Below are 26,761 nucleotides of genomic sequence, written 5' to 3' on the forward strand. Positions count from 1 at the left end.
ATTAGCCAATATAGATTAGAATGCTTACTGCTCTTGCAGAAGACCTTGGTTCCACCCCTAGCACCCACATCAGGCAGCTCACAGCAACCTGGAACACCAGCTCTAGGGTATCTTATGTGCTCTTCTGGCCTCTTTGGGGACCTGCATGTATGTAACGACCATAAATTTATGCAGGTACACACATATGACATATAACAATCTTTTTAAATGAATTATTAGCAAAAATAATTGAACAATCACTTCTTAAAACATGGTCAATAAATACATGGAAAAAAATGTTCAAAATCCTTGGCTATCAGGGAGAAAAAAAGACTTCACTAAGATTCCATCTGCTCCCTTTCAGAATGGTTTGTCCAAGAAAACAAAAAAACAAGACGTAGTGTGGGTGAGATGAGCCAGAACCCTTGTACACTGTTGATGAGAATGGAAATCAGTATGGGGGCTGCCCAAACAACTGGAAGCAGAACTATGGCTGATTCAGCTGTACCACTTCACTCCTGAGTATACACCAAAGGAGGCAAGACTGCATACCCATGTTAACAGTAACACTACTCAGAATAGCCAACTTAAAAAGTCAGCTTAGGTGTTCATTAATAAGTAGACTGAGCCGGGTGGTGGCGCATTCCTTTAATCCCAGCACTTAGAAGGCCGAGGCAGGCAGATCTCTGAGTTCAAGGTCAGCCTGGTCTACAAGAGCTAGTTCCAGGATAGCTAGGGCTGTTACACAGAGAAACCCTGTCTCACAAAACAAAAAAAGAAAAAAAAGGGAAGGAAGGAAGAAAGGAAGGAGGGAGGGAGGGAGGAGAGAGAAAGAGAGAGAGAGAGAGAGAGATAGAAAGAGAGAGAGAGAGAGAGAGAGAGAGACTGAGAGATGAATCAGCAGCTAAGATTGCTCTTCCAGGGGACCAAAGTGGTCCCCAACATCATTACTGGGTGTCTCAGAACAGCTCCAGGAGATCCAATACCCTCTAGTAACCCCCTTGGGCACCCAAATGCATGTGGAAGACACATGTACAGTGGGAAAATGGGGGGAGGGGGGGATCCACAGAATGGAGCTTTCTTTAGCCATAAAGAAAAAAAATTAGGTAATTAGTAGGAAAGTGATGGAACTAAAATGCATAGTAAGCAAAATAAGCCAGATCGAGTGACCAATATTGCATTTTCTCTCATGCACAGAATCAAAGAAAAAAATTTCTTTAAAAGTATGAAAGAGGAGAAGATGGAGGTTGTGGGGTGCATGTGAAGATGAGCGAAGTGCACTTATACACATCTGAGTATTTCAATGTAGCTCTGAACGTAGTTTTCTTGCCTAGCATGCTAATAGGTCCAGGTTCAGTCACTCCTTAGAACCACAGTACATTGGGGGTAGAGATAGGATTCAAAGTTCAAGGTCATCCTTGACCACCTGTCAAGTTTGAGGACAGTCTGGAATACCTAAGACCCTATTTCAAATACACGTGTTTATGCGCACGCATACACGCTAAGCTATGTGGGTTCACTTATCAAAATTTCTGGCAGTGTTTAAGGAAAGATTTGAAGTCATGGATTCAGAGGGCAACATCGATCATGACAAGAAAGGGATGGTAGCTGGAATGGTTATGTGGCAGCAGGAGCTTGTGGGAGAACTGTTCACATCTTGGCAGATCACAAGTAGAGAGGTGGGCCAAAATGGTTGGCAGGTAAAACCTTCAAAGACCCACCCCTACCCACAGCCTTCTAAAACGGTGGCATCAGCTGGAGGAGACTACACATACAAACACATAGACTTGTAGGGAATATTTCATTTTCAAAGCATACTAGCTTCAAACAAAATTCAAAATTTAACTATCTGGCTTCAATTATACTATACTGGCTACTCTTCCAGAGGACCTAAGTTCACTTCCCAGCAGCCACATGTAGGCTTATAATCATCTGTAACTCCAGTCCCAGGGACCTGATGCCTTCTTCTGACCTTCTGGGCAGCAGGTACATACCTGATGCATAGAAACATATGCAGGCAAAACATACACACAAAAACAAAACAACCGGGCAGTGCTGACGCATGCCTTTAATACCAGTACTTGGGAAGCAGAGGCAGGTGATCTCTGAGTTAGAGGCCAGCCTGGTCTAAAAAGTGAGTTCCAAGATTGCCAGAGCTAGTGAGATATACTCTGTCTCAAAAAAAAGTCTACATTATCACACACTTGGAATCTAAAAAATAAATTGAAGTCACAGAAGTAGATGACAACAGTGGCGGCCAGTGGCTAAGATTTGGGAGAATCTTCAAGAGATAACTATTCAAGAGAGCACACTTTCTGTCAGTAGTGTCAAGACAGCACATTCACCTCTGTGACAGCAGGGAACAATAATGTGCTGTCCACTGAAACCGGCTAGCACGGTAGGTGCTGGTAAGGTGGGCTGCTTTAGTTCCTGACAAATGAACACTCTGTGAAGCCTGAGGTGGACTTTCCTGGTTACACTCCAACAGAGAAGTCCCTGCCACCCAATTACCATTCTGAGAGACATATAAGCATCTATCTCCAGGGCCTATGGAACTCTGTGTTCTTTAATTTGCTAAGACATTAGGTGTCTTCATATCAAATATAAAAGATAATGCTGTGGGCTGGCAAGTTGGCTCAGCACACAAAGGAAGTGCTTACCTCCAAGCCCAAATACCTGAGGAGTTCAATTCCCAGGATTCACAAGGTAACAGAGAAAACCAGTTCCTGAGTGAGTTGTCCTCTGATCTTCACACACGATGTTGTCCACCCCCATTCCAAATAAATTAATGTAATAGAAAAGAACTATGTCAGGTGAGGAATATATTCATTAGTTTGCATCTACAGTCAGTAAATAAAATTAGTGCCAGTTCTAACTATATTAATATAATGCAGTATTGTATCTTTGAGCCAGAATTGCAAGCTGGATGTGTCTAGACTATACAATGAGACCATCCCTCAAAAACTAAAGAAACTCAATCCTGCCTAAGAATTATTTTAAAAGTAAAGCTTGTGAAATCTCTCATAAAATACCCTGTGAAATTAAACACGAAGTATTCTCTGGCCCTTAGAAAGTTATGTATAGATTTATTAGATCCACTTGGTCTCAAGTCTTAGTGATTTTAAGACTCAATGTTATTATCAATTCAGCACTGAAGAGTACTAAAGCCATCTTACACTCTCATCATAGTGTTATTTATTCCTCTCTACATGTACACTAATATTTGCTTTCCATTCTTAGTGTTCTGTTTCTGGGATCACACCTTTACAACCATGATACCCTTACCTCTTTTTCGGTCTATTTATGCCCTAACAAATAAAACGAGTCACTTACTGGAAGCACAGATGATTTTCTAAACATCATCAGCCAGGCATAGTGGGCCACTACTGAAGCCACTTGAGAGGCTAATGCAGGAGCATCATTAATTTGAGGTCAGTTTGCGATACACAGTGAATTCTAACGTGAATTACACAGCAAGACCCTGTCTCAAAAACAAATAATGAAAAATTATTATTTATTAAGACAATTTCAATATCCTGGTCACTTCACAAAGTTTTAAAAGGACCGCACAAATTGTGTTCAAGAATGAGTTTATCAGTGGGATGCAAAGATGGTTTATGCAAATAAATGTGATACACTGAATGAACAAAATGAAAAACTGTACTGCAGAAAATATATAGAATCATGTAACAACACAGGATATCAACTGATGGTGACAACAGTCAATAAATTAGACAGAAACTATAATGGCAGCACGGGTAAAACAAACAGTTATCATTCAGTGTTACAAAGCTCAAACTTGTCAAGGACAGGCGCACCTTTCCATCAATTCAGCAAACACCGGGAAAAGCCTAGCTGGAGCAATTAGGGTAAGAAAAAAGAAAAAATTTTTTCACCCAAGGAAACAAATCTGTTTCAGGTGACAGGGTGTCAACATAGAAAATTACTCTGTGAAAAAAAATTTAAGAAACTCATAAAAGTTTAATGATTTTCTAAATCAACACAAAGTGTCTTTACATACTACAAATTTAAAAAGCAAAAATATTATACACCCTATTGAACTGCATAAAATGAGAATAAAATTAAACAGGGAAAATCTAAACCACTATGAACAAGACTATAAACAAAGGCAAGGCATCCTATGCACACTGTTAAAATGTCCATCCTATCCAAAGTGCTTTGTAGATTTATTGCTACCACATTAGCAAATCAAATGGCATTCTTCACAGGCTTGGGAAAAAATTCCCAAGTCATAAAAAACCAAAACCTTTCAAATTAGCCCAAACTCAAATAAAAACAAAAGTTTTAGGTTAAACAGTGTGTCACAGGGCTAGAGATGAAGCTCAGTTGGTAGAGTATTCACTTAGCATGCACTTGATACCCAAGCACTGCGCCAAAACCAAAACAAAAATGGTGAGTGTAGTGGTGCATGCCTGGAATCCTACCACTGGAGGCAGAAGCAAGAGATCAAAAGTCCAAGATCATTCTTGACCATTTAGTTATTTCAGAGTCAGTCTAAGCTCCAGGAGACCTTTTCTCAAGGAATAATTACAAAAGAAAAATACATTACATAGGCAGTAATCAAACAGTACAATATTGATATAGACAACGAAACAAAATAGTTTAGATATAAACTTATCATTGCTAGGCATAGTGGCACATAATTTTAATCCCAGCACTCTGGAAGGTAGAGAGACAGGTGGATCTCTGTGAGTTTGAGGCTAACCTGGTCGGTTTCAGAGTTACACAGAGAGATTATCTCAAAAACTTTATACAAGCCAGGTGGGGATGATGTATGTCTTTAATCCCGGTACTTAGGAGGGAGAGGCAGGAAGATCTCTGTGAGTTTAAAGTCAGTCTGGAATACAAAGTGAGTTCCAGAACAGCCAAAGCAACACAGAGAAACAACCTCAAAAAAAAAAAAAAAAAAAAAAGAAAGAAAAGAAAAAAGAAAAGAAAGGAAAGAAAAAAGTCAAAACAAAACCTTTATACAGTCAAAATAATTTCAAAAATGGGTTTAGAACTATAGCTTGAGGGTAGAGTATGTGCCTAGCATTCATGAGGCCACAGGTTCAATTTCTAGCACCAAAACACAAATGCTTATAACCAAATTTTCAACAAAACTATCAAACCATAAAAAGGATTGTTAAACAAATAAAAGGAACTGATAAAAATGGATGCACAAGCAAAACTATACCACTAACTATGGTGTGTGTGTGTGTGTGTGTGTGTGTGTGTGTGTGTGTAACTCAGAGATCAAAGAAAAAAGGAAATAAAATTAAATAACAGTAAAAGAAATACAGTTAAGCTGGGTAGGCTGGTTCATACTGAAAATCTCTGTACTCAGAAGGCCTGGGGAGAAACTGCTGCAAGTTTAAGATCAACCTAGTCCACACAATGAGTTCTATGCTATTATAGATTACATAATGAGACCACCTCCAACAAACAAAACCCTGAAAATCAAATCTTAGAGTGTTGACACAATAAAACTCCAAAAAGAATGCTGCTTGACACAGCAGCAGAGAATTTTGGAACTGACATTAAAAGCACGGGCATAAAAAGCAAATATAAAAAATTAGGGCAACATCAAACTAAAGATTTTACAAAGCAGAGCAGAAAACAAATCTGAAATGGCAGGTGTACAGACGGAAAAATATCAGCGATTCATATATAGTACAGCGGGCCTATGTCTAAAACAGCAACTCAGCAACTTCACAGCAAAATACATATACACTGATTTTAAAATTGATAACTGAAATTAAGTTTAGCAAAGACATACAAATGGCTTAGATTAGAAAAATGCAAATCAAAACTTATGAAACCATCTCACATTTTAAAATGGCACATAGAAAGAAAAAAGTAAAAAGATAAGCAATAAAAAGAGTAGGTATATCATTGGGAATATGACTGATAGCCATTACAGAATAGTCCAGACATACTGAATTAAAAGTACACCTATCATTACTATAACAAACCCACTTTGGGGACTGCATCTGAGGACATAAGATCATTAATTAAAAAGAGACAGCTACACTAACATTCAATGTAGCAATACTCCCAACAGTCAAGGTATGGAAATAAGTATCCATAGACATACCAAAGGATAATTAATGTCCTAAAACAATTAACTGACCATAACACAGCTCTACCTTGAGGACATCAAGTAAATCATATAAACTCATATAAACAGCTAGGTATGATGGCACATGCCTGAAGCAGAAAGGCTGGGAGTTTGGGAGTCAGTTTGAGCTACAAAGTAAGACCCTGTCACAAAAAATAAAAACCTAGGAATAGTTAAAACAGATACTACATGACTTAACAAGTAGAAGCTAAAGAAAAGCTAAACTCCAACCAGAGAAAGGGTAGTGGCTACCAGAGACTGGGAACTCAAAGAAAGGGGTTGTCTTGGTCAGACCCAAATCTTCTTATGTAAGTACGTAAACACTATGTGACATTACTTTAAAACAGTTAGTCAGGTATGATAGCTTGTATCTGTCATGTCGACACTAAGGAGACTGAGCCAGAACTGCCAGGAGCTCGAGATCAGTCTAGACTACATGATTTTCATACTCGTCTAGGTCAAAAAGTGAAAAAAAGACAAAGGGGAAGAGGGGCGCATGTGACAACAGACGAAGTAAGTAGTGACTGTGTTCATTAGTTCACAATGCCGTCATGGGACATATACTAGACACTAGGTATAAACAATCGTTTCCAATCCCATCAAACAGAAATATTTTAAAAAGGAAAACCTATAATGGAATTTAGAAATTTATAATTGAAGTCATAAAAATACACAAATATAGAAATATTCAAAGTTCATCTAGAAGCACCCAGGAAATCCATGTGTTGCCATCCAAAACTTCAAGACATTGAAGCAAATCCCCTATTACACATACGTGGTTTGTGTTCAGTCTGTAACCACCACATAAAGTCAAAGGTAAAGTTATTTCCCAAACTTCAGTAAGATTTTTCTCAACTGTGAGATTACAAGCGAACTAAGAAACTTAAAAACTATGACATTTCTACATGTCTTGCATCAACACACATGGAAACACTAAAGATTTTCATCTCCTATACTACAAACCTTGACAGAGTTCACCGATCTTGGGATTTTGATCTCTCCCATATCCTTAAACTCAGAGCTTCCTCAGAATGAGTTGCTTTTACAGCAAACAGTGACAACTGAATGCTTTCATACATTGATTATTATAAGACTTTTATAGACTGAATTCTGATTGCAAAGGATGGATCAAGGGCTTCTAGAACAATTTTCTGAGTACCTTACATTCAAAGGCTTTCCCCCCAATGGGGATTTTCATGTTCATTAGCATCAGCAGAAGCAGTGAAGGATTCCCTGCATTCCTTATATTCATACGGTTTCTCTCCTGTGTGTTTCCGTAAATGCTTATTAAGGCCTGAGTGCTCTGTAAAGGCTTTTCCACAGTACTGACACACATAGGGTTTCTCTCCAGTGTGAATTCGCATGTGAACTCGAAGGTACGAGGACCATAAAAATGACTTTCCACATATTAAACACTGAAAAGGCTTCTCTCCAGTGTGAGTTCGCATGTGAACAGGAAGGTAGGAAGAACATGTAAATGTTTTCCCACATACTGTACACTGAAAGGGTTTTTCTCCAGTGTGAATTTTCAAATGCACATTAAGATAAGAGGAAGAAGCAAAGGCTTTCCCACAGTGGTCACATTCAAAGGGTTTCTCTCCTTTGTGACTTCTTATGTGTGCAATAAGGCCTGAAGAAGTGCTAAAGGCTTTTCCACATTCTTGGCATGCATAGGACTTCTCCCCAGTGTGATTTCTTAAGTGTATAGTAAGGCCTGAACGAGCAGTGAAGTCTTTCCCACAGTAAGTGCATTTATAGGGTTTTACTCCAGTGTGAATTCGAAAGTGGGTCTCAAGGGAGGAGGAGTTTCTAAAGGATTTTGTGCACACCTTACACTGAAAAGGTCTCTCCGAACTGTGAGTTTTTATGTGTACAGTAAGTTGAGCAAAACTAATAAAGCCTTTCCCACACTCCTTACATTCATAGGGCCTTTCACCAGTGTGTGTTCTTATGTGTTTAGTAAGGCATGAGCGCTCAGGGAAAGTCTTCCCACACTCCTTACACTCATATGGTTTCTCTCCAGTGTGAGTTCGCATATGAATACGAAGATAAGAAGACCGCGTAAATGTTTTGTCACACTGCTTACACTCAAAGGGTTTCTCTCCAGTGTGAGTTCTTAAATGTCCAACAAGAGATGAGGAATGAGCCAAAGCTTTCCCACACTGATAGCATTCAAAGGGCTTCTCTCCTGTATGAATTCTTATATGTTCAACAAGGCCAGAGGATGTACTGAAGGCTTTCCCGCATTCCTTACACTCATAGGGCTTCTCCCCATTGTGAATTAGTACGTGCTTAGTAAGGCCTGACCGTGCAGTGAAGTCTTTCCCACAGTAATTACATTTGTATGGTTTTATTCCAGTGTGAATTCGGAAGTGGGTCTTAAGGCATGAGGAATTTCTAAAGGTCCTTGCACATACCTTACAACGAAAGGGCTTTTCACCAGTGTGAGTTTTTATATGTTCAGTCAGCTGAGCAAAGCTGGTAAAGGCTTTCTCACATTCTGTACACGGATAGGGCCTCTCTCCAGTATGCTTTCGTAAGTGTATCGTAAGCCAAGAACGACCACTGAACGCTTTCCCACATACTTTACATTCATAGGGCTTTTCTCCGGTGTGAGTTCGTATGTGACCTAGCAGGTAAGAGGAACGTGTAAATGCCTTCCCACATATGTTACACTCAAAGGGCTTCTCTCCGGTATGAGTTCTCAAATGCGTAGTAAGGTAAGAAGAAGATGCAAAGGCATTCCCACACTGGTCACACTGATATGGTTTCTCTCCTGTGTGACTTCTCATGTGTTCTGTAAGGCGTGAGGGTTGAATGAAGGTTTTCCCACATTCCTTGCACTCATAAGACTTCTCTCGAGTGTGCTGTCGTAGATGCACAATTAAACTTGAGCGCTCAGTGAAGGCTTTCCCACATTCCTTACAGTCATAGGGTTTCTCCACGGTGTGGCTTTGCATATGGACATTAAGGTAGATAGGATGTGTAAAGACTTTTTCACATTTCTTACATTCATAGTATTTTTTTTCAGTGGGAATTACAACATGCTCATTATGACTTACAGGATGAGTAAAAGTTTGTCCACACTGACTCTTTTCACTATGAGAAGAACTATGTGCCTCAAGTTCTAAGTGATTAAGGAAAGTTTTCCCACAGTCACTGCATTCAGTGGATTTTCCCAGAGTGCACATTTTCTGTGAAACATCTGGAGTCAAAGTGAAAGATTTTACACACTGGTCCAACTGAAAAATGTTCTTTTCAGTAGAAGTTTCTTTAAGTGGTGGCAGCAAGTCTTTTCCACACAAATTACTCTCTGAAGTGTTCTCTGTATTTAGCCTACTAACGTGAGTCTGAGGGTATGAATCTTCACTGAAAACTCTTCCAACTTGCATAGAGTTGCCAAGCACCCCTCCATTGTGCTTTCTTCCCTATTGACAAAGGGTAAAAAAATGATTAAAGGCTTGTTCAGACTTGCAGAGAATTCTGACACACTAAACTAACTTATGCTGAGTATGCTGGTTTACTCCTGCAGTCCCAACACTCTGAAGGCTTAGTCTACCTTGAGTGATAGTGAGCCCATCTGATAAAAGGGGTAAAGGAAAAAGAAAATGAGAAAGAAAAAAAAGAAGAAAATGAGAGAAAGAGATAAGAGTTCCCTTGCCTGTAATAGCTATTTCTATCAAGTATCTTTCATTTGTATCTATTTTTATTAGTGAACTGCTAATCTACCCTGAACTGGGACAATAAGTATACTTGTTCCCCCAAGGAGTATGGCTGCTGGTAGGTCAACCATGCTCTAGTGTGTGGCCATACACACATCAAGGAGTGGTTTGGTTAGTACAAATTCAAATTGGTAGATTACTTATGCTTTAAAAGAAAAAAAAAAAAAAGGATATAGAGTTGGTGGAGGTTACCGGGTCTTGGAGGATTTAGAAGTGGGAGGTGAATATTATCAAAATACATTTTACGTAGCCGGGCGGTGGTGGCGCACGCCTTTAATCCCAGCACTCGGGAGGCAGGCGGATCTCTGTGAGTTCGAGGCCAGCCTGGTCTAGAAGAGCTAGTTCCAGGATAGGAACCAAAAGCCACGGAGAAACCCTGTCTCAAAAAATCCAAAAAAAAAAAAAAAAACAATACATTTTACTAGATATTTTCAAATAACAATGTTTTTTTAGAAAGAAAGGAAGGAAGGAAGGAAGGAAGGAAGGAAGGAAGGAAGGAAGGAAGGAAGGAAGGAAGGAAGGAAGGAAGGAGGGGGGAAGAGAGGAGGGGAGAGGAAGAGGGGAGAGGAAGAGGGGAGGGGAGGGGAGAAAGAAAGAAAGAAAAGAAAAGAAAAGAAAAGAAAAGAAAAGAAAAGAAAGGAAAAGAAAAGAAAGGAAAAGAAAAGAAAAATATTCTGGGGTTGGAGAGCTGCCTCAGGTAAAAAAGCACTTGCTGCTCTTCCAAAGGACCCAGGTTAGTTTCCCAGCACCCACATGGTCACAACTGTCTATAACTTCAGTTCTGGGGAATCAGATGCCCTCCCTAGTCTGTTCTCCAAGGCCACCAGAAATATACATGATACACAGACATATGTGCAGGCAAAGTACCCATAAACATAAAAAGTAAATTTCATTTGTGAGTCTTACCAGTAGCTTTCCATTTGACATATCTGACCAAAATATATCCTCCTCAAGTGCTGTCCCTTTTGTCTTAAGGTGCATTTCCCATTCTAAAGTGAAACCAGAAAATATATATATAAGGATTTGCACAACAAATGAAAGGTTACATTTTTAAAAGCAGGCAAAAACTCACATTATATGGCCAGGTGTGGTGGTGCACACCATTAGGAGGCAGAAGCAAGCAGATATGTGAGTTCAAGGCCAGCCTGGTCTATAAAGTTGAGTTCCAGGCCAGAACTTCATTTATGTTTTCTTTCATATTAAAACACATTAAACAATAAAGCAACGAAAGATTAAAGCATCTAAGTCTAAAATTTGACCAGCATAGGATATGGTGTCAGAGAAATAGTAATAAACAAATTTTTCTATTAAAATTAAATGGGATGGTAAATAGGATAATCAGAGAAAAGGGGAAACGGTACATCACAGACACTATACGTTAGCTTTTCCTATTAAAATTGTGTTCCAAGGACCTCAGTCTTCAGATTCAAGGTGATCTTCTAACAGTTCCTTTGACACACTTCCAAACATATAGAACTTGACAATAACAAGAAATGTTTTCAACAGATACTAACCTTGGAGAATTCCTTGCTCCATTATTGTCAACTCTACTTTCTGCTCCAACCAAGAGATCAGGCTGGGTTTGAACAACTGACCTCCTAAACAGAGACAGATACATCACTGCAGTCTCAGACATACTCCACAATGACAGGAAGCTACATTTCTCAAGAAATACTTAAAATTATTAACAACTCAAAATACAAATGTTCATGCTATTGATGACAAGAAGTTTCCTGTGACCCACCAAATCCATTCATAACTAAATGCACATTTAAGAAACACCAGTGAGGACCAAGTCTGTTGATGGATACATGCAATCTCTACGTGTAATCTCAGCATTCACAAGGCTGAGGCAAGAAGGTCACGACTTTCAGGCCAGTCATGGCTACAGGGCTAACTAGTGAGAAACCAAAAAGTGGCTGAGGATACAGTTCAGTAGTAGAGCACTTGCCTAAACTGTACAAGGTCCTAAGTTCAATCCCCACTACTGCCAATAAATAAATAAATACTATTTAATGACGTGTAATATTCCTATGACTTCGTTATTAATGAAAAGTCTATGTTTTAAAATAATGTAAAATAAAATGCACTAAACTATTTCTTCCAATAAGATCTAGTAAAAGTAGAAAAAATAATCTTTATCTTATCTTTAAAAACAGATTCATAAAGATTGCTAAATCAAAACAACAACCAGGCTGTAATTCCAGCTCTCAGAAGACTGAGATAGAATACTGAAAGCTTGGGGCTGGAAAGATGGCTCAGAGGTTAAGAGCACTGACTGCTCTTCCAGAGATCCTTAGTTCAATTCCCAGCACCCACATGGTGGCTCACAACCATCTGTAATGAGATCTGGTGCCCTCTTCTGGTCTGTAGGCATACATGCAGGCAGAACACTGTATACATCATAAATAAATAAACCTTAAAAAAAAAAAAAAAAAAGAATAGTGAGAGACTTAAAGCCAGTCTGAGCTATAGAGTAAGACCCTACCATAATACAAAAACAAGTCAAAAGGAGAATCTCAAAATAACACTATTAGTATAGTAATAGTTATGCTACTAACCACCATTTGGTTTAAAACTACCATGATGGAATAATTATATTAAGGAAGGGATTTAATCTGTTATTTCTCACTGTTCTCTGAGCTGACATCACATTCTAGAACACTATTTATTTCTGTTAGTTTATGAAGCTAGAACAAATGTTGGCAGTCTCACCTACTGTGGCCAGGTTCTGGTAGTTCTCCAGCATCACATCTCTATAGAGGCTTCTCTGAATTGGATCCAGTGAAGTCCACTCTTCCTGGGTAAAGTCCACAGACACATCTTCAAAGGTCACTGCATCCTGAAAGAGGAAGTAACATACATATTTAGAAGTCTAAGGTCCCTATAACCTGTCTCAAGTCTCAGTATTTCTAGAACATCTCTCTGTCCACACTCACTCTGTACACACTGTATACTCATGGATGTTGGGACACACTCCCAAGACATTTCAAATTGTTATGTCATTACAAGTGAATTTACTGCTTTAAAAGGGAGATTTTCATCGTTATCATTTGTCAGAACACATAAATAAAAATAACTAACAGAACTCAAGACACATGATTACTAAAATATGGAGATAATTTTCAAGGTATTCTGATGGAGGTGGGTCTTGTATTAATCTGTTGCTTTCATTAGTTAATTAATAAAGAAACTGCCTAGGCCCATTTGATAGGCCAACCCTTAGGTGGGTGGAGTAAACAGAACAGAATGCTGGGAGAAAGAAGCCGAGTCAGGAGTCGCCATGATTCTCCCACTCCAGACAGACGCAGGTTAAGATCTTTCCTGGTAAGCCAGCTCGTGGTACTACACAAAATATTAAAAATGGGTTAGATCAATCTGTAAGAGCTAGCCAATAAGAGGCTGAAACTAATGGGCCAGGCAGTGTTTAAAAGAATACAGTTTCCGTGTAATTATTTCGGGGCATAAGCTAGCCATGCGGGCGGCTGGGTGCCGGGGACGCAGCCCTGTCGCTCATATTACAACAGTATTCCCTCACCTAAATAAGGCATGTGCCTTTGGGGAAAATTCAACCAGGGATTTGTCATGGCATGGGTTTTTGGTTTGCTATGAAGCCAAGTTTACCTATGAGAAAATGTCTTCTAGGCCAGTTTCATATTAACTTTAGATTTTAAAAAAACTGCCAATCTTGGCTAAGTACATAAAATAGGAAATGCACTTTTAATTGAACTTACCACCTGCTGTGTCTCCATGAAGGTATGTCTTGTCAAAAAACCTTGCTCTAGTGTTAAATCTTTGGTTTGTAGATGTTTTTCCAATTCTGGAATTAAACCTACAAAATAAGATTAGATTTAAATAATAGAACAGTATAGCAAAGAAGTTAAAAATGTCTCCATGCTTTTGTAAATAAACCTGGTAAACAAACTGGAGATTTAGAGGAAAATTCGCTAAATATTAATTCTGTCGAAATTAGTATGTGGTGGTAATAAAACAAAAACATATCACCAGAGAGAAAAAGGAAGAAATATCAAAGTACAGCATGGTACGGTGATGCAATCCCAGCACACACAAATCTAAGGTTGGAGAACCAACTATTTAAAACTATACCATAATGAAAAAAGAAAGAGAGGGAGAAGCATTTGAGGCAAATCCCAGGATATATAATTGAAACTGTTCTACCACAGCACACACATAAACAACATAGAGAGACAGATAGATGAAAAAAAGAAAAGTAAATAAAACAATGAGCTTGGCACTCCAGGAGGAAGACAGTGAGTCTCTGAGTTCAAGACCAGCCTAGTGTACAAAGTAAGTTCCAGGTCAGTCTGTGGGACACACAGTAACGCAAAAAAATGAAACAAGCAAAAGCAAAAAGCAATTAACTTGAATCATAAAATGCTATTCCATGAGATCAAAGAATTTTGGGAAAGACAAAAAGGAGAGTTGATAATGATGTATGCCACTGATCAATATTATTCTTCACAAACATTCACCTTGAAGAACTCCTCTCTGTGCGGTTACCAATTCTTTTGTCAAGCAAGTCAAAGCACTGGGCTTGGTAAGTGTCTGACATCCTATACATAGACAAAGTTGCATTAATGGAAGAGATGGCAAACTTTTCTATGATTCAGGTCTATAATACATTTTTTTTTCCCAATACAAGGTCTCATGTAGCCCAGACTAGCCCCTCAAACCTATAAATCTACTGGGATTACAGGCAGGCAAAATCAAATGCAGCTTTTGGTCTACAATTCTAATAAAAGTAGTTAATTATTTCCGAAAGATTAAAAAGACAAAGCCTTATTCCATGATCCCAAGAATCTCTGACTACTGAAATACAAATCAATTTCATATCCACATTTCTGATGCTCTAGCATTTTAATCAAACAGACAAAAATAAATCCTAGGCAATAAACAATTAACTTTTTTTTTTTTTTTTTTTTTGGTTTTTTGAGACAGGGTTTCTCTGTGGTTTTGGAGTCTGTCCTGGAACTAGCTCTTGTAGACCAGGCTGGTCTCGAACTCACAGAGATCCGCCTGTCTCTGCCTCCCGAGTGCTGGGATTAAAGGCGTGCGCCACCACCGCCCGGCATAAACAATTAACTTTATAAGTATTATAGTTCATCTAATTCAGATAAAGTCATAAGACAAATAGAATACTAACTAGAAATTATTATTCCGTGTATCAAAGGTGGAAATATAAACATACATTTCAACAGAACTAGGTGATCCACATTTTAAGAAATACCACCATGAAATAATTCATCAGGTAAAAAGTTTCCCACATAACGCTGACAACCTTAGTTCAATATGCAGAACCCACATCTTGACTGACAACATCACACTTGGGAAGAGGGAACCTCAACTGAAGAATTACCTCCATCAGATTAGCCTGTGAGCATGTTTGCAGAACTTTTATTTGATTGCTAATTGATACAAAAGGGCCAGGTCTGTATAAGAAAAGTAGACGCAAGCCAAAGGAAGTAAGGCAGTGTTCCTCCATGGTTTTTGTTTCAGGGTCTGCCTATAGGTTCCTGCCTTGACATCCCTTGATAATGGACTATAACCTTAAGCCAAATAAACCTTTTTCTCCCCAAGTTGCTTATTTACTCTGTTTTATTACAGCGGCAAGACTAGTACACCAAATACTAAGAAGTTAGGAGCAATGGCACACAGCTGTAATCCCACCCAGCACTCCTGCAGTGAAATGAGAGGCAGAAACAGGAGAACTGGCCGGAAGTGCAGTGGCAGAAATGAGAATGAACCTCCCTTCCACAGGTGGAGCAGAGCACTGACCCCCTGTGAGAAGCCCTCTGATTCCCACAGGGCGCTGCTGGCACATGCGCACCTGCACTCACACAAAACAATAAATAAAAATAAACTTTTTGGTTTTGTTTTTCTAGACAGAGTTCCTCTGAGTAGCCCTGTTCGTTGTCCTGAAACTCACTCTGTAGACCAGGCTGGCCTCGAACTAACAGAGATCCACCTGCCTCTGCCTCCTAGGTGCTGGGATTAAAGGTGCACATCCATCACCACCCTAAATCTTTTTTTTTTTTTTTCCGCTTTTTCAAGACAGGGTTTCTCTGTGGTTTTGGAGCCAGTCCTGGAACTAGCTCTTGTAGACCAGGCTGGTCTCGAACTCACAGAGATCCGCCTGCCTCTGCCTCCCTAGTGCATCTAGTGCATCCTAAATCTTAAAGAAAATAAATAGCTAGTATGCTAGGCATGCAGCACAGTAATGAAGCACACAGACAGCATTTACAAGGCACTGAAGTTTGCTATGCATCCCCATAAAACTAATATCATATGTTTAAATATATTAGAAGAGAAACTGCTATCACTGTTATCAATGGATTTGACAAAGATCCTAAACACACTAAGTCCATGTGTCAGCTCCACATGAAGGAAGCATCTGGCATACGAGAATAACTACCAGCTTACCTACAGAGGCCAGCTTTGTAGAGTCCCCCACTGCCACATCACTAGGTATGCTCTTCTGAGTTGGATCCTTTGTAGTCTGCTCCTCTTGAGTGAAATCCACAGCCTCACCCTGAAAGGTCACCAAATCCTTAACCACCCAAAAATACCTGCTTCAACCAAGTTAATATCCCCACCAATCCTCTCAGGAGACTAGGGATGGGGAACCCAATGACCAGAGAGAGCTGCAAGTTCTCCCACTGCCTACCGTGGGGCTTGAGGGTCCTAGATAGGCTCCTCTGTATTCACACCTCACTCTGTCCATTTACTCTAATCATGGAACCGTAATGACACATTCCAAACGTTTTCACCTCACCACACACTGGCCTTTCTCATCTTCCTTCTTTCTTAATAATACTCCTGGACATACTGTATAAATGGGGTAAATATGAAAAACAACGTCTTTAAGAAAAATGAAACTTTTGCTTTCTTATTATTTTTAATATATATTACTATATATTAAAAAAAATTTAAAAACACCTGGCATTTGGCATCACAAAAACACTATACTAATACAATTACAGCAGTGTGAAAAAGTTCCTCTCCTATGGTAATTAGTCCTTGTCAGGGGCTTTATTCCCTTTGGTAATCCCTGGAGACAAACTGGTCTGCATGGAAAGATGTATACCTCCATATGCAATGAGGTTAGTCTTCATACCTTATTACAGTTTCTCAGGCAATCAACCAGTATGCTTTCCCCCTCTGTTTCTTCTCCTTGGCTGCAGACTTGGTCCCCAGAAAGAGGACTTCCTGGAAAAAGATACAACAATCCAAAGCTGCCAAAAAGCCCACATTCAGAGAGAGTGAGAAGCGGGAAAGAGAATTAGAGAGAGAGAGTGGGAGAGGGAAGTCTGGAAGCATATGCAAAATAATTTATTTCACAATAATAACTCCAGAAAATCTTTTCTACCACTATTTTGTATTTCATAGGTGACTTTTCAAGGACATCAAAATTTCTCAGTGTATAAACTGATGGCCAAAAAGTCATAAATCTATCAATTTTGAAAACAACATTTGTGCCTCTGTATGTAACTGTACAAAAGCTACCAAAATATGAATGATGTTTACTTTGAGCAGTGTGGATAAAGGAAAATTTTGATTTTAATCACATTTTCTGTTGTAATTTTAAAAATAGTTTTACTCTATGAAATAATAGATCTTAAATGAGCTTATTTCCACTCTTCTCTCCCACTGCAAATGGTAACTATGAGGTATAAATACTACATTCAGTCTGCCAGTGGGGTCATTTCACAGCACCTACTAACTTATCACGGTGCATTCCTTGGATACATATAATTTTTGTTTACCATGCTTCAGTAAAGTTGAAAACTAGAAGAAAAAAGCCCACATTCACTGTGAGGATGGGAGTTCATCTGTTTGCAATTAATACATAACTCAGTTCACTCAGATAATTTGCAAATATAACTCTAGTAACCTACAATGCCACAGCAGCAATTATTACAGCAAGAAGATGCAATGGTGAACTGCCTTGCCCACCAAGAAAAATACATCAGTTTTGCTTTAAAGCCAAAGAAAAGTAAGTTCTAAGAAATATAACTCTAGTTTGCCTACAATGACAAAAATCAGTTATGGGTTCTGCAGTGTCTGTTCCCAAGCACACACTAGAGGGCACTCCACACATACCGGTAGATCTCTGCCTCTACACTGGGTAGGAGGGACCTACAACAGATCCTCTCAAAAATAACAACAGGACTCACCACAGGACAAACTGGTAACGTCCATCCTTTGAGTCTAATGGTAAAATGTGTAATCAAATTCTTCTGTGACTCCAAGGACACACCAGGGAAACTCAAGTATCAAAGTGGAAAATGATGATATTCATTTCTCTTTAATCTGCATCAATCAAAAAGCAACACTTAGCAGTCATCAAGCTCTCTACAGGTGAGATCATGAAAACCACTAAAAATTTATACCTTGTAATATGGATTCATTAACAGCACCTGCACTGACTGAGGATTCGTATATATTTGTTGTATAAGAAGAAAGATGCTCCATGGGCTCATGTATTTGAACACTGGTCCTCAGCTGGCAGTCCTGTTTAGAAAGATTATGGAACCCGTAGGAGGTGGATCCTTGCTTGAGACTATACCTCGCTCAGGGTGGCCTCAAGGCTTTATAAGACTCATCATCCTACCGGGCGGTGGTGGTGCACGCCTTTAATCCCAGCACTCGGGAGGCAGAGGCAGGAGGATCTCTGTGAGTTCGAGACCAGCCTGGTCTACAAGAGCTAGTTCCAGGACAGGCTCCAAAACCACAGAGAAACCCTGTCTCGAAAAACCAAAAAAAAAAAAAAAAAGACAACATAAATGAGGTTTAGTTTACAGCGTTTAACTCATTGTCCCCCTCTTTTTAAACGGCTAAATAACATGTCTTCTGGTTGTCAGTGAAGAAAACATGTTTTTGCGAACTAGAGAAAACATGTTTTTGTGAACTAGTTGTGACCCCACCCTGCCTGCTGACTAGAACGTTAGGTGTTTTCCAACAGCCTGCAGGTAGGTGCTTCCCTGTCCTTCACCTGGCCCAGGCAACTGCCCATCCCGCCTTTGACATAACCAATCATAGTAAATGCCCTTAAAATGTGCCAATCCCTGCGGTTGACAAACAACCCACTGTACCCCCCTCCCTGAATATGTATTTTTTTTTTTACCTTTAAAAGCAGCCTATAATAGCTAGTCAGGGCTTCTCTCCCTCGCCTGGCTGAGGAGCCCGTTTGTGCAAACGAGAATAAACTTCCTCTTGCTTTTGCATCAACTGACTGTGAGTGGTTCCATGGGGCGGCCCTCCCGAGGAGTTAGCATCCCAGAGTTGGGGTCTAACAGTCAGTTTTATCTCAAAATAATGTCAGTGCGTTAAACCAAAATGTTTGTCCTTGAACTTTCTCAAAATTCATTGGGTTTGCAAGAATCAGTGATGGGATATATGCAAAGAGTCTTCTAGTAATTTTGCCAAAGAGCTATGATCAGACATATATACCCACGCTAATAAAAGACACCAGTTCAGGACCCAGAGGACTAGGCCTGAGAAACCCATTTAAAAGGGCCATGTCAGCAAGTGCTGCCAGACACAGAACCAAGAAGGAAAGCTCCAGAAAGCTGTCTTAAAAAGAACAAAGAAAAATTCAGTCCAGATTTTCTGGCTTAGGGTAACTTGCCTTTGGCCAGGTTTTGATGTCAACCTGACGGTCACTATCAGGAAGCAGCATTCCTACTTGGATCTTCTGACTTAAAATATGACTTTTAAAAGAACAGCCAAGGTTTGATGTCATCAGATAAGATCTGACCAGCGTTATGGAGAGCTTACGATGGCAGGCAGCAGGATTATTTGAGATAAAGAACAGAGGCTCAAGAAACAGTAGAACTAGGATGGAAAGGAATAAAAGAAAAATGTAAATACAGGGAAGGAGATGAGAAGCTAAGGAGCTGGGACCACAGCTATGTGATATTCCTATCTTATGATGTACCAAGGCAGTGACCTGAGCGGTTTAGTACGAGCCTATGGAATACCTCTCCTTACCTAAAGTCTATTCGGGCTAACAAAAACTGCCTTGAAATGTGTATCTGGTCTCTTTATCTAACTGCTGGATATGGGGACCTCAATGAACAGCATCAAGTCAATCATTTATTTTCAGGTTTAGGACACAAAGATTTATCAAATTGAGAATCCTATGCTACATTTTATACAATTCTTGAAGGCTTTATACAATCTTTGAATCATATTCATTTCAGTGCTGGGACAAAAACCATGGATGCTAGGCAAGCCCTGACCCATATATCCAGCCTCATTAGTAACTACTCTGATTGAGATCCAAATTTCCAAATGCAAGTCAAATTTAAATAGTAGGAACAAATTTTAATTCATTATTTTAATAATGAATTTAATATTTTAATTATTTTATAATGAATTTACTATTTTAATTCATATCTTCTGTATGATAGCATATGTGGGGAATATTTTAGGGCAATGAGTACTGATACTGTAAGAAGTCAAAGCAGGGACCTATTAAACCTTTTCCCCTTCATGTTTACTATGTAGTCACTTGCTCTTCATCTTATTGTAGAAAATCTCAACATACACTACATCTTCCTAATCACTACGTAACCTAAAGGCCAATGGTGCACACTAGTAAACTCAGCACTGGTGTGTGGGGTAGGATCTTAAGAGTTCACGGTCATAAGGCTGGAAAGATGGCTTAGTGGTTAATGAGCGCTTGCTGCTCCTACAGAAACCCAGGTTTGGTTCCCAGCATGCACATGGTAGATTACAATTATCTGTCAGTTTCAGCTCTAGGATACTGATTCAACACTGGCTCTGAGGGCAACAGGCACACATATACATGCAGACAAAACACTCATACTTTTTTACGAATTCAAGAACAGCCTAGTCTATACAAAACCCTGTCTCAAGAGGAAGAAAAAAAATGAAAAAAATTAAAGCAATCCTAATTCTCAATTCACAACCCCCGCAAGAAAGTCTGGAATTCAAAATGCCCATGGACCTTAATAAAGACCTCGTCTCAAAAGTCCTCACTCTATACTTTGCTGCTGAACAGATTTTCCATGGGCCCTTAAAGGCAACTTACCTACTTCAAGGATCTCTGATTAATACATAAAATGCTTTACCCATCTCACAGATGTTGTTGTACCTCAACTGACCGGATTACCAGGTGAAATTCTCCTGTCTCAGGTAGAACTAGAATTCACAGCCTTCAAAATCCAAAGAGCCTACTCATTACAACAGAGGAAAATACAACCTGGTGCCAAGACCCTGCATGAATCCCACGAAGCATGACAGAATGTATCTATGTTGCCCTTTGCTGTGGGATAATGCTCTTGTACACTGTAAAGATTTGTCACTCGTACTGGTTTAATAAAATGCCAGTAGCCAGGCAGGAAGTATAGGCGGAGCAAGTAGACTAGGAGAATTCTGGGAGGAGAAAAGGCAGAGCCGTAGTCATCATCCAGAAGCAGAAGACGAGAATGCCTCACTGAGAAAAGGTACTAAGTCACATGGCTACACATAGATAAGAATTATGGGTTAATTTAAGTTGAAAGTGTAATTAGTAATAAGCCTGCAATAATAGGTCAAACAGTTTATAATTAATATAAGCCTCTGTGTGTTTATTTGGGACTGAATGGCTACAGGATTGGGAGGGACAGAAACTTCTATCTACAACCCTTGGCTTCCTCAATGTTCCTTTCACAAGGTTAACACCAGGTGACTCTATGGCTTCCTGGATTACATCTGAGCTATGCTGCTGTGCACTGCTGCCTGTACTCAGCTGACCGACTCTGAAACTCCCCCTTCCTAAACAGAAAGGGCCTAAAGAATCTACAAATGAGTTCAACTTTTTGACATGGCAACACAACAATATTGCCACTACAAAGTTCACACTTGGGACTCATGCAACTGAATTACAAAAATGAAGATCTCATGTTTTAAGTTTATAATTTTATTTTGGGAAACATAGCTACTTCCAAGGCACAGACTGAACACTGGCACAGCCAGCTGAAGGCAAACCTACCACCACTCCCAGTCCTAGTTATAGCAGAGCTGCTTACATTCACTGGGTCTTGCTTAAGCTGATTTGCTGGTGACAAAGCAGGGGTAAAAGAGATATGGGGTAGATAGAGTGAGCAACCCTGAAGAAACTGCTGAGTGAATCAGAGACCAGAGGGAGCACTGCCTAGTCAATCTCTCTGGTGAAGCAGAGAGATTACACCACGTCATTAGCAATGGTGCCCTGGGGTCTGCTATCCCCTACAACTGCTACCTTTCCTTACATATACTTCTCTACAAACCCCAGCCCTGAGTTGAGGTCTACAAATGGAGCAACAGAAACCAGTAGATGCTGCAGCATTTGTCAAGGTCATCCTTGTTTTCTTTGTAGTGCTGGGGGTGGAGCCCAAGACCTTCTACACACTAAGCAAATGCTCTACGAATAGGCTCAATATCTAGCCCCTTATGGGGCCATGTAGACTACAAGGACCTTGTCAGGTAGAAAAATCAAATGAAAAAGACACTTTAGCCACCTATTGATTGAAGTCATTCTAAAGATTTTATATCAAAAGAAAATCTGAAATATCTTTAAAATAGTATAAATAAATTGATTTAATTTTGATGTATGTTACCCCAGAAAGGGACAAGAACCTAAAAGCACCAGCCCTTTGTTACCATCCTCTCCACCCACACACGGCCCCACCCCACCGCCAAGATTCCATCTTTAGCAAGGCATAGTAGTACATGCCGTTAATCCTAGAACTTGGGAGGAAGAAGACAGATCTCTGAGTTTGAGGCCAACCTGGTCTACACAGAGAATTCCAGGGCAGCCAGGGATACACAGTTAAGACCTGTCTCAAAAAATATATATATACGCGCCACACAGGCGGTGGCACATGCCTTTAATCCCAACACTCAGGAGGTAGAGACAGACAAATCTCTGTAATTCAAAGCCAGCCTGGTCTACAGAGAGAGTTCCAGGTCAGCTAAGATTGTTACACAGAGAAACACTGTCTTGAAATATCAAAAATTAAATAACCCTAACCATAGTAAATAAATAAATATACGCACACACACAAACAAGACTGCATACACGGGCACACACACATAAACAGGATTTTTATCTTTAAAAAATGTGACTTAAAAGAAAAGCAGCTCTAAGTTTTGAGAAACTATTAGACATAGACCATGGTAATTGATACCTACCCCCCCCCAAAACACACACACACACACACACACTAAACAGGTCAACAGGCCTGGGTATGGAGGCCCAGGAAGAGAAAGACGTGTGGATCACTGTGATTACAAGGGCACTCTGGTGTAATAGTGAGCCTTAAGCCAATCACTGCTACATAGAGAAACCCTGTCTCAGTAATATTAGTAATGATAATAAGGTTAAGGATATTTGAGTCAGCTGACCAATAGCGAGTTCTGAAGCCACATGGAAGTGTTTTTTTACATTGCTATTTTTAACCCAGAAACAATTTATCAAAATTAAAATACTTTTAAATGTACACAAAATTGCAAAATAACATGCCTTTTTCACTGGAGACATTTGATGTAAAATAGTATAAAAATGTTTGTTCAATCATTTTTGTCCTATTTTTGAAGTCACCATATTGAATGATACATCATGAAACTGATGGTTATGTATCTAGGGAATTTCCCAAAGGATCTCTCTTCCACTGGTACATATACTTTGTCTCATGCGGGAGTCTCTTCTTTTTGTTGACTGGGTAGAACAGCAATCTCTACCATGAATGCTTAAGTTGGTTTATTATAACTGTCAGTTAAAGGAACGTGAACCCAGCCATTGAAGTTGTCAAATTTCTTTAAAGTTGTAAAAATCATTTCCTACTTGACTGAGATTTTACTTGAAGTGTAGCTTTCAACAGATTTGTGGTCTGCATTAATACACATATCTTTACTGTTATTTTCCTGAATTAGATGTTCACTAAATGAGTTTGATAGCCATCGGATTGCCAGTTAAGTTTCTAAATTGTCATCTTGCCAATTCACTCCAAACCTAGCTTGCACAATGACAGTGACCAAACGGCTTAAGACCAAATTTCCCTTACTGTCCTTTCCACTAATTAGGATCAATACCAGGACAAGGTAATGTCTTGTTTAGTGTGGGCTTTTATTGTTAAGTTTGTTTTTGTTTTCTGAGAAGCGTTTCTCTGTGTAGCTCTGCCTATTCTGAAACTCACTTTGTAGATCAGGCTGGCCTCAAACTCAGAGATCTGCTTGCCTCTACCTCCAGAGTGTGCTGGGATTAAAGACATGCACCACCACGCCTGGCCAGCGTGGACATTTTAAAATTATTCTGGGCTACCAAAAGTCTGGTTCTCAGGGCCTAAAAGGCCAGGCACAGTGGTCCATGCATGCTTGTAATCCAAACACTAGAGAGGCTGAAGCAGGATTGCACTGGGTTACACTGAGCGTCAGGCTAGCCTGGACTACAGACCTTGTCTCAAAATGAGTAAATAGAATAATAATCATAATGGAACTGGAGAGATGGCTCAGAAATTAAGAGTACTGGCTACTCTTTCAAAGGGCCAGGATTCAGTTCCCAGCACCAACCTGTTACTCCAGCTACCGGTGATCTGATATCCTCCACGGAAATTCCACTCACAGGGAGCACGGATCTACACTCAGACAAAACACCCATACATATAAAAAGTGAAAGTTTGTTTAAAAATATAATAATACTTAATAAAGTAGAAGAGAGATGGCAGAGTGGTTGAGTGATGCTCTTGCAGAGGAACAGGTGTTTCTAGCAGCAACAGGTGGCTCACACCTACCTGTAAGTCCAGCTTCAGGAGATCAATAATTCAGCCTCTACAGAAAGGCATACATATACACAAAGGTACACACACACCTCGTTTTAAAGATTTCTTTTTTAATGTTTTGCCTGCATATACATATGTGTACCACCTGAGTGGCTAGTGACCCTCCAGGCCAAAAGAGGGTGTCCAATCCTCTGGAGCTGGAATTACAAATGGTTGTGAGCCACCTCTTGGGTGATGGGAATCAAACCCAGGTCATCTGCAAGACTAACAAGTGCTCTAAAACACAGCCGTCTCTCCAGCCCCAATAAACTTTGTTTTTAAAGCAAAGCCTACATGAGGGACTATTTGACAAAAGAGAGGGTGGGAAGACGCAAGAGATTGTAAGATCAAAATGCAGAGTGGAAATGTATAAACACATAGTGAAACCTATTGTTTTCCTGCAATTTAACACAGAGATCCTAAGTTTTCCTGACACATGCTCCCCCACAGAGAAAATAATTAAGTTCAAATATACTACTTTAGAAAAATAAAGCCTCATCGACTCGTTAATAGAGTTCTACTTATTCAATCATGTGTATGTACTAATTTGTACCACATGAGTGTAAGTGCCTGGTCTCCCCATCCCCTCTTAGCTGGAGTTACAGTTAGGAGCCACTAATGCGAGAGCTGGGAACCATATTCAGGTCCTCTGGAAGCGCCATGTGAGCTCCTAACAACCAAGCCACCTCTCCAGTCCCAAATTCCAGTGTTTTGTAAGCCAGTGCCAAGTTGCCTGTTTTTCACTTGTGACCACTTTATAGTTGGGATGAAAAGAAGGGGAAGGGATGATTTGCGGTCTGCACACCCCGAGCATTTAAATTTTTCTCTTTTTGCCAAAATGGTGCATGGTAGATAAAAACAACAACAAAACCGAACTGATGGAATGTATCTGTTTCCAAAACGGAAGGATGCTTAAAATCTAATCGCTGGCTTGAGACGGGCTAGAAAGACAGTGGAAAGAGAATATGGAAAAAAAAAAAAAAAAAAAGCCCCTCACCCCAAGATTTTTCCTGTCCATCAATTTCACCCACAGCTCACCAGAGTAAGTGCCAAGATGGCCAGGTCCGTAAGGGATGGGGCGCCAAACCGGGCTCCAACGGCGAAAATCCTTTTCCTTCTGGAAAAGCAAAATTTTTATAAGATTACCTTAAAGGCGTCCGAGGCAGCAAAGACTATATTCGAAGACACAGGGTGATCAACGCACACTTTAAGCGAGATGGCCCCCGGCCGGAGCCGGAGGACCGTTGGGCCCGAGCCTCTGAGGGGCGACCGGGCGAGACGCGCGGCCCGGGGACGAGCGGAGTCCCCACGAAGGCCACCACCAGGCCTGACTCCCCACCTCGGGCACCGCCCATCCCCTTACCCGTCTCACCAGAGCCCGTCCAGCCAGTCCGCCACCGGGGAGAAAAGAGAACCGGCCGCGCTAAGCCACACCGGAAAAGACGGAGACGAGCTGCGGCTCACTTCCGCTAGCCGAGTTGGAATCCTTCCGGAATAGAAATTTCGGTTCCTGGGACTTGGGTTCGGTTGATCCCGAAGCGGAGGTTTAAAAACCGGGCCAAAGGAGGAGACTAAAGTCAGAGCAAGATTTCTGGGCGAGGCCAGCCTTTCCCGATGACCAAAACCACGGCGAAGTTAAAAACACAGCCCGGGAAGTACGGGGTCTCAGAAGGCTCACAAACCTTTCCTCCTCTTGGGTCCTGTTCTTCCCGTGTTGATTAACCGGATCTGTGAACCGGCGGCCTCTCGCCCCCACTCAGCCACAAGAGTCTTGAGTTTTTATATTCTGGACACCCTGCTAAATTCTAACCGTTGGTGGTGAGACGGGCTAGAAAGACAGAAAATGAAGAGGACATGAAAAAGGAAGAAACCCCTCTCCCTGAGACTTCTGATGAAAAAATTAAAATGTAAACACAAGTGATACAGCCAAAACTTGCTTACAGTGTGTTTTCGTAAAGACATCTCAAACTGATATGTTAAAGACAAATTTAAAAACAAAATATCAGAGCCAGGAATGGCAGTGCACCCCTGCAATCACAGCACCCGGGGGCAGAGGAAGACAATCTCCCAGAGTTCGAGGTCAACATGATCTATATAGCAAGTTCCAGGCTAGT

General features: G+C 40.2%; 1 protein-coding gene across 6 annotated transcripts in view; it reads right to left on the minus strand.

Moving 5' to 3' along the window:
• The window catches only part of LOC130873241 (zinc finger protein 26), a 28,960-nt gene extending 2,762 nt beyond the window's left edge, over positions 1-26,198 (minus strand). Inside the window, exons 1-12 of one of the 6 annotated variants that reach the window (XR_009057014.1) lie at positions 26,020-26,198; positions 25,686-25,764; positions 18,018-18,153; positions 16,958-17,049; positions 16,264-16,372; positions 14,316-14,396; positions 13,557-13,654; positions 12,538-12,664; positions 11,337-11,420; positions 10,729-10,811; positions 8,187-9,528; positions 2,640-3,460 (exon numbers count right to left, since the gene is read on the minus strand). Coding sequence is in view for 5 of the 6 variants with exons in the window: in XM_057767916.1 (XP_057623899.1) it covers positions 7,267-9,528; positions 10,729-10,811; positions 11,337-11,420; positions 12,538-12,664; positions 13,557-13,654; positions 14,316-14,396; positions 16,264-16,372; positions 16,958-17,049; positions 18,018-18,042 (2,961 nt within the window). In the remaining variant the exon portion in view is untranslated. Of the gene's footprint in view, positions 1-851; positions 3,461-3,484; positions 9,529-10,728; positions 10,812-11,336; positions 11,421-12,537; positions 12,665-13,556; positions 13,655-14,315; positions 14,397-16,263; positions 16,373-16,957; positions 17,050-18,017; positions 18,154-25,685; positions 25,765-26,019 lie in introns of those variants that run through there. The other 5 variants (XM_057767921.1, XM_057767916.1, XM_057767917.1 and 2 more) reach the window with 5 other exon arrangements.
• Between the last annotated feature and the right edge of the window lie 563 nt (positions 26,199-26,761).

The sequence above is a fragment of the Chionomys nivalis genome, chromosome 4 (genome assembly GCF_950005125.1).
Source record: "Chionomys nivalis chromosome 4, mChiNiv1.1, whole genome shotgun sequence".
Classification (NCBI taxonomy): Eukaryota; Metazoa; Chordata; class Mammalia; order Rodentia; family Cricetidae; genus Chionomys; species Chionomys nivalis.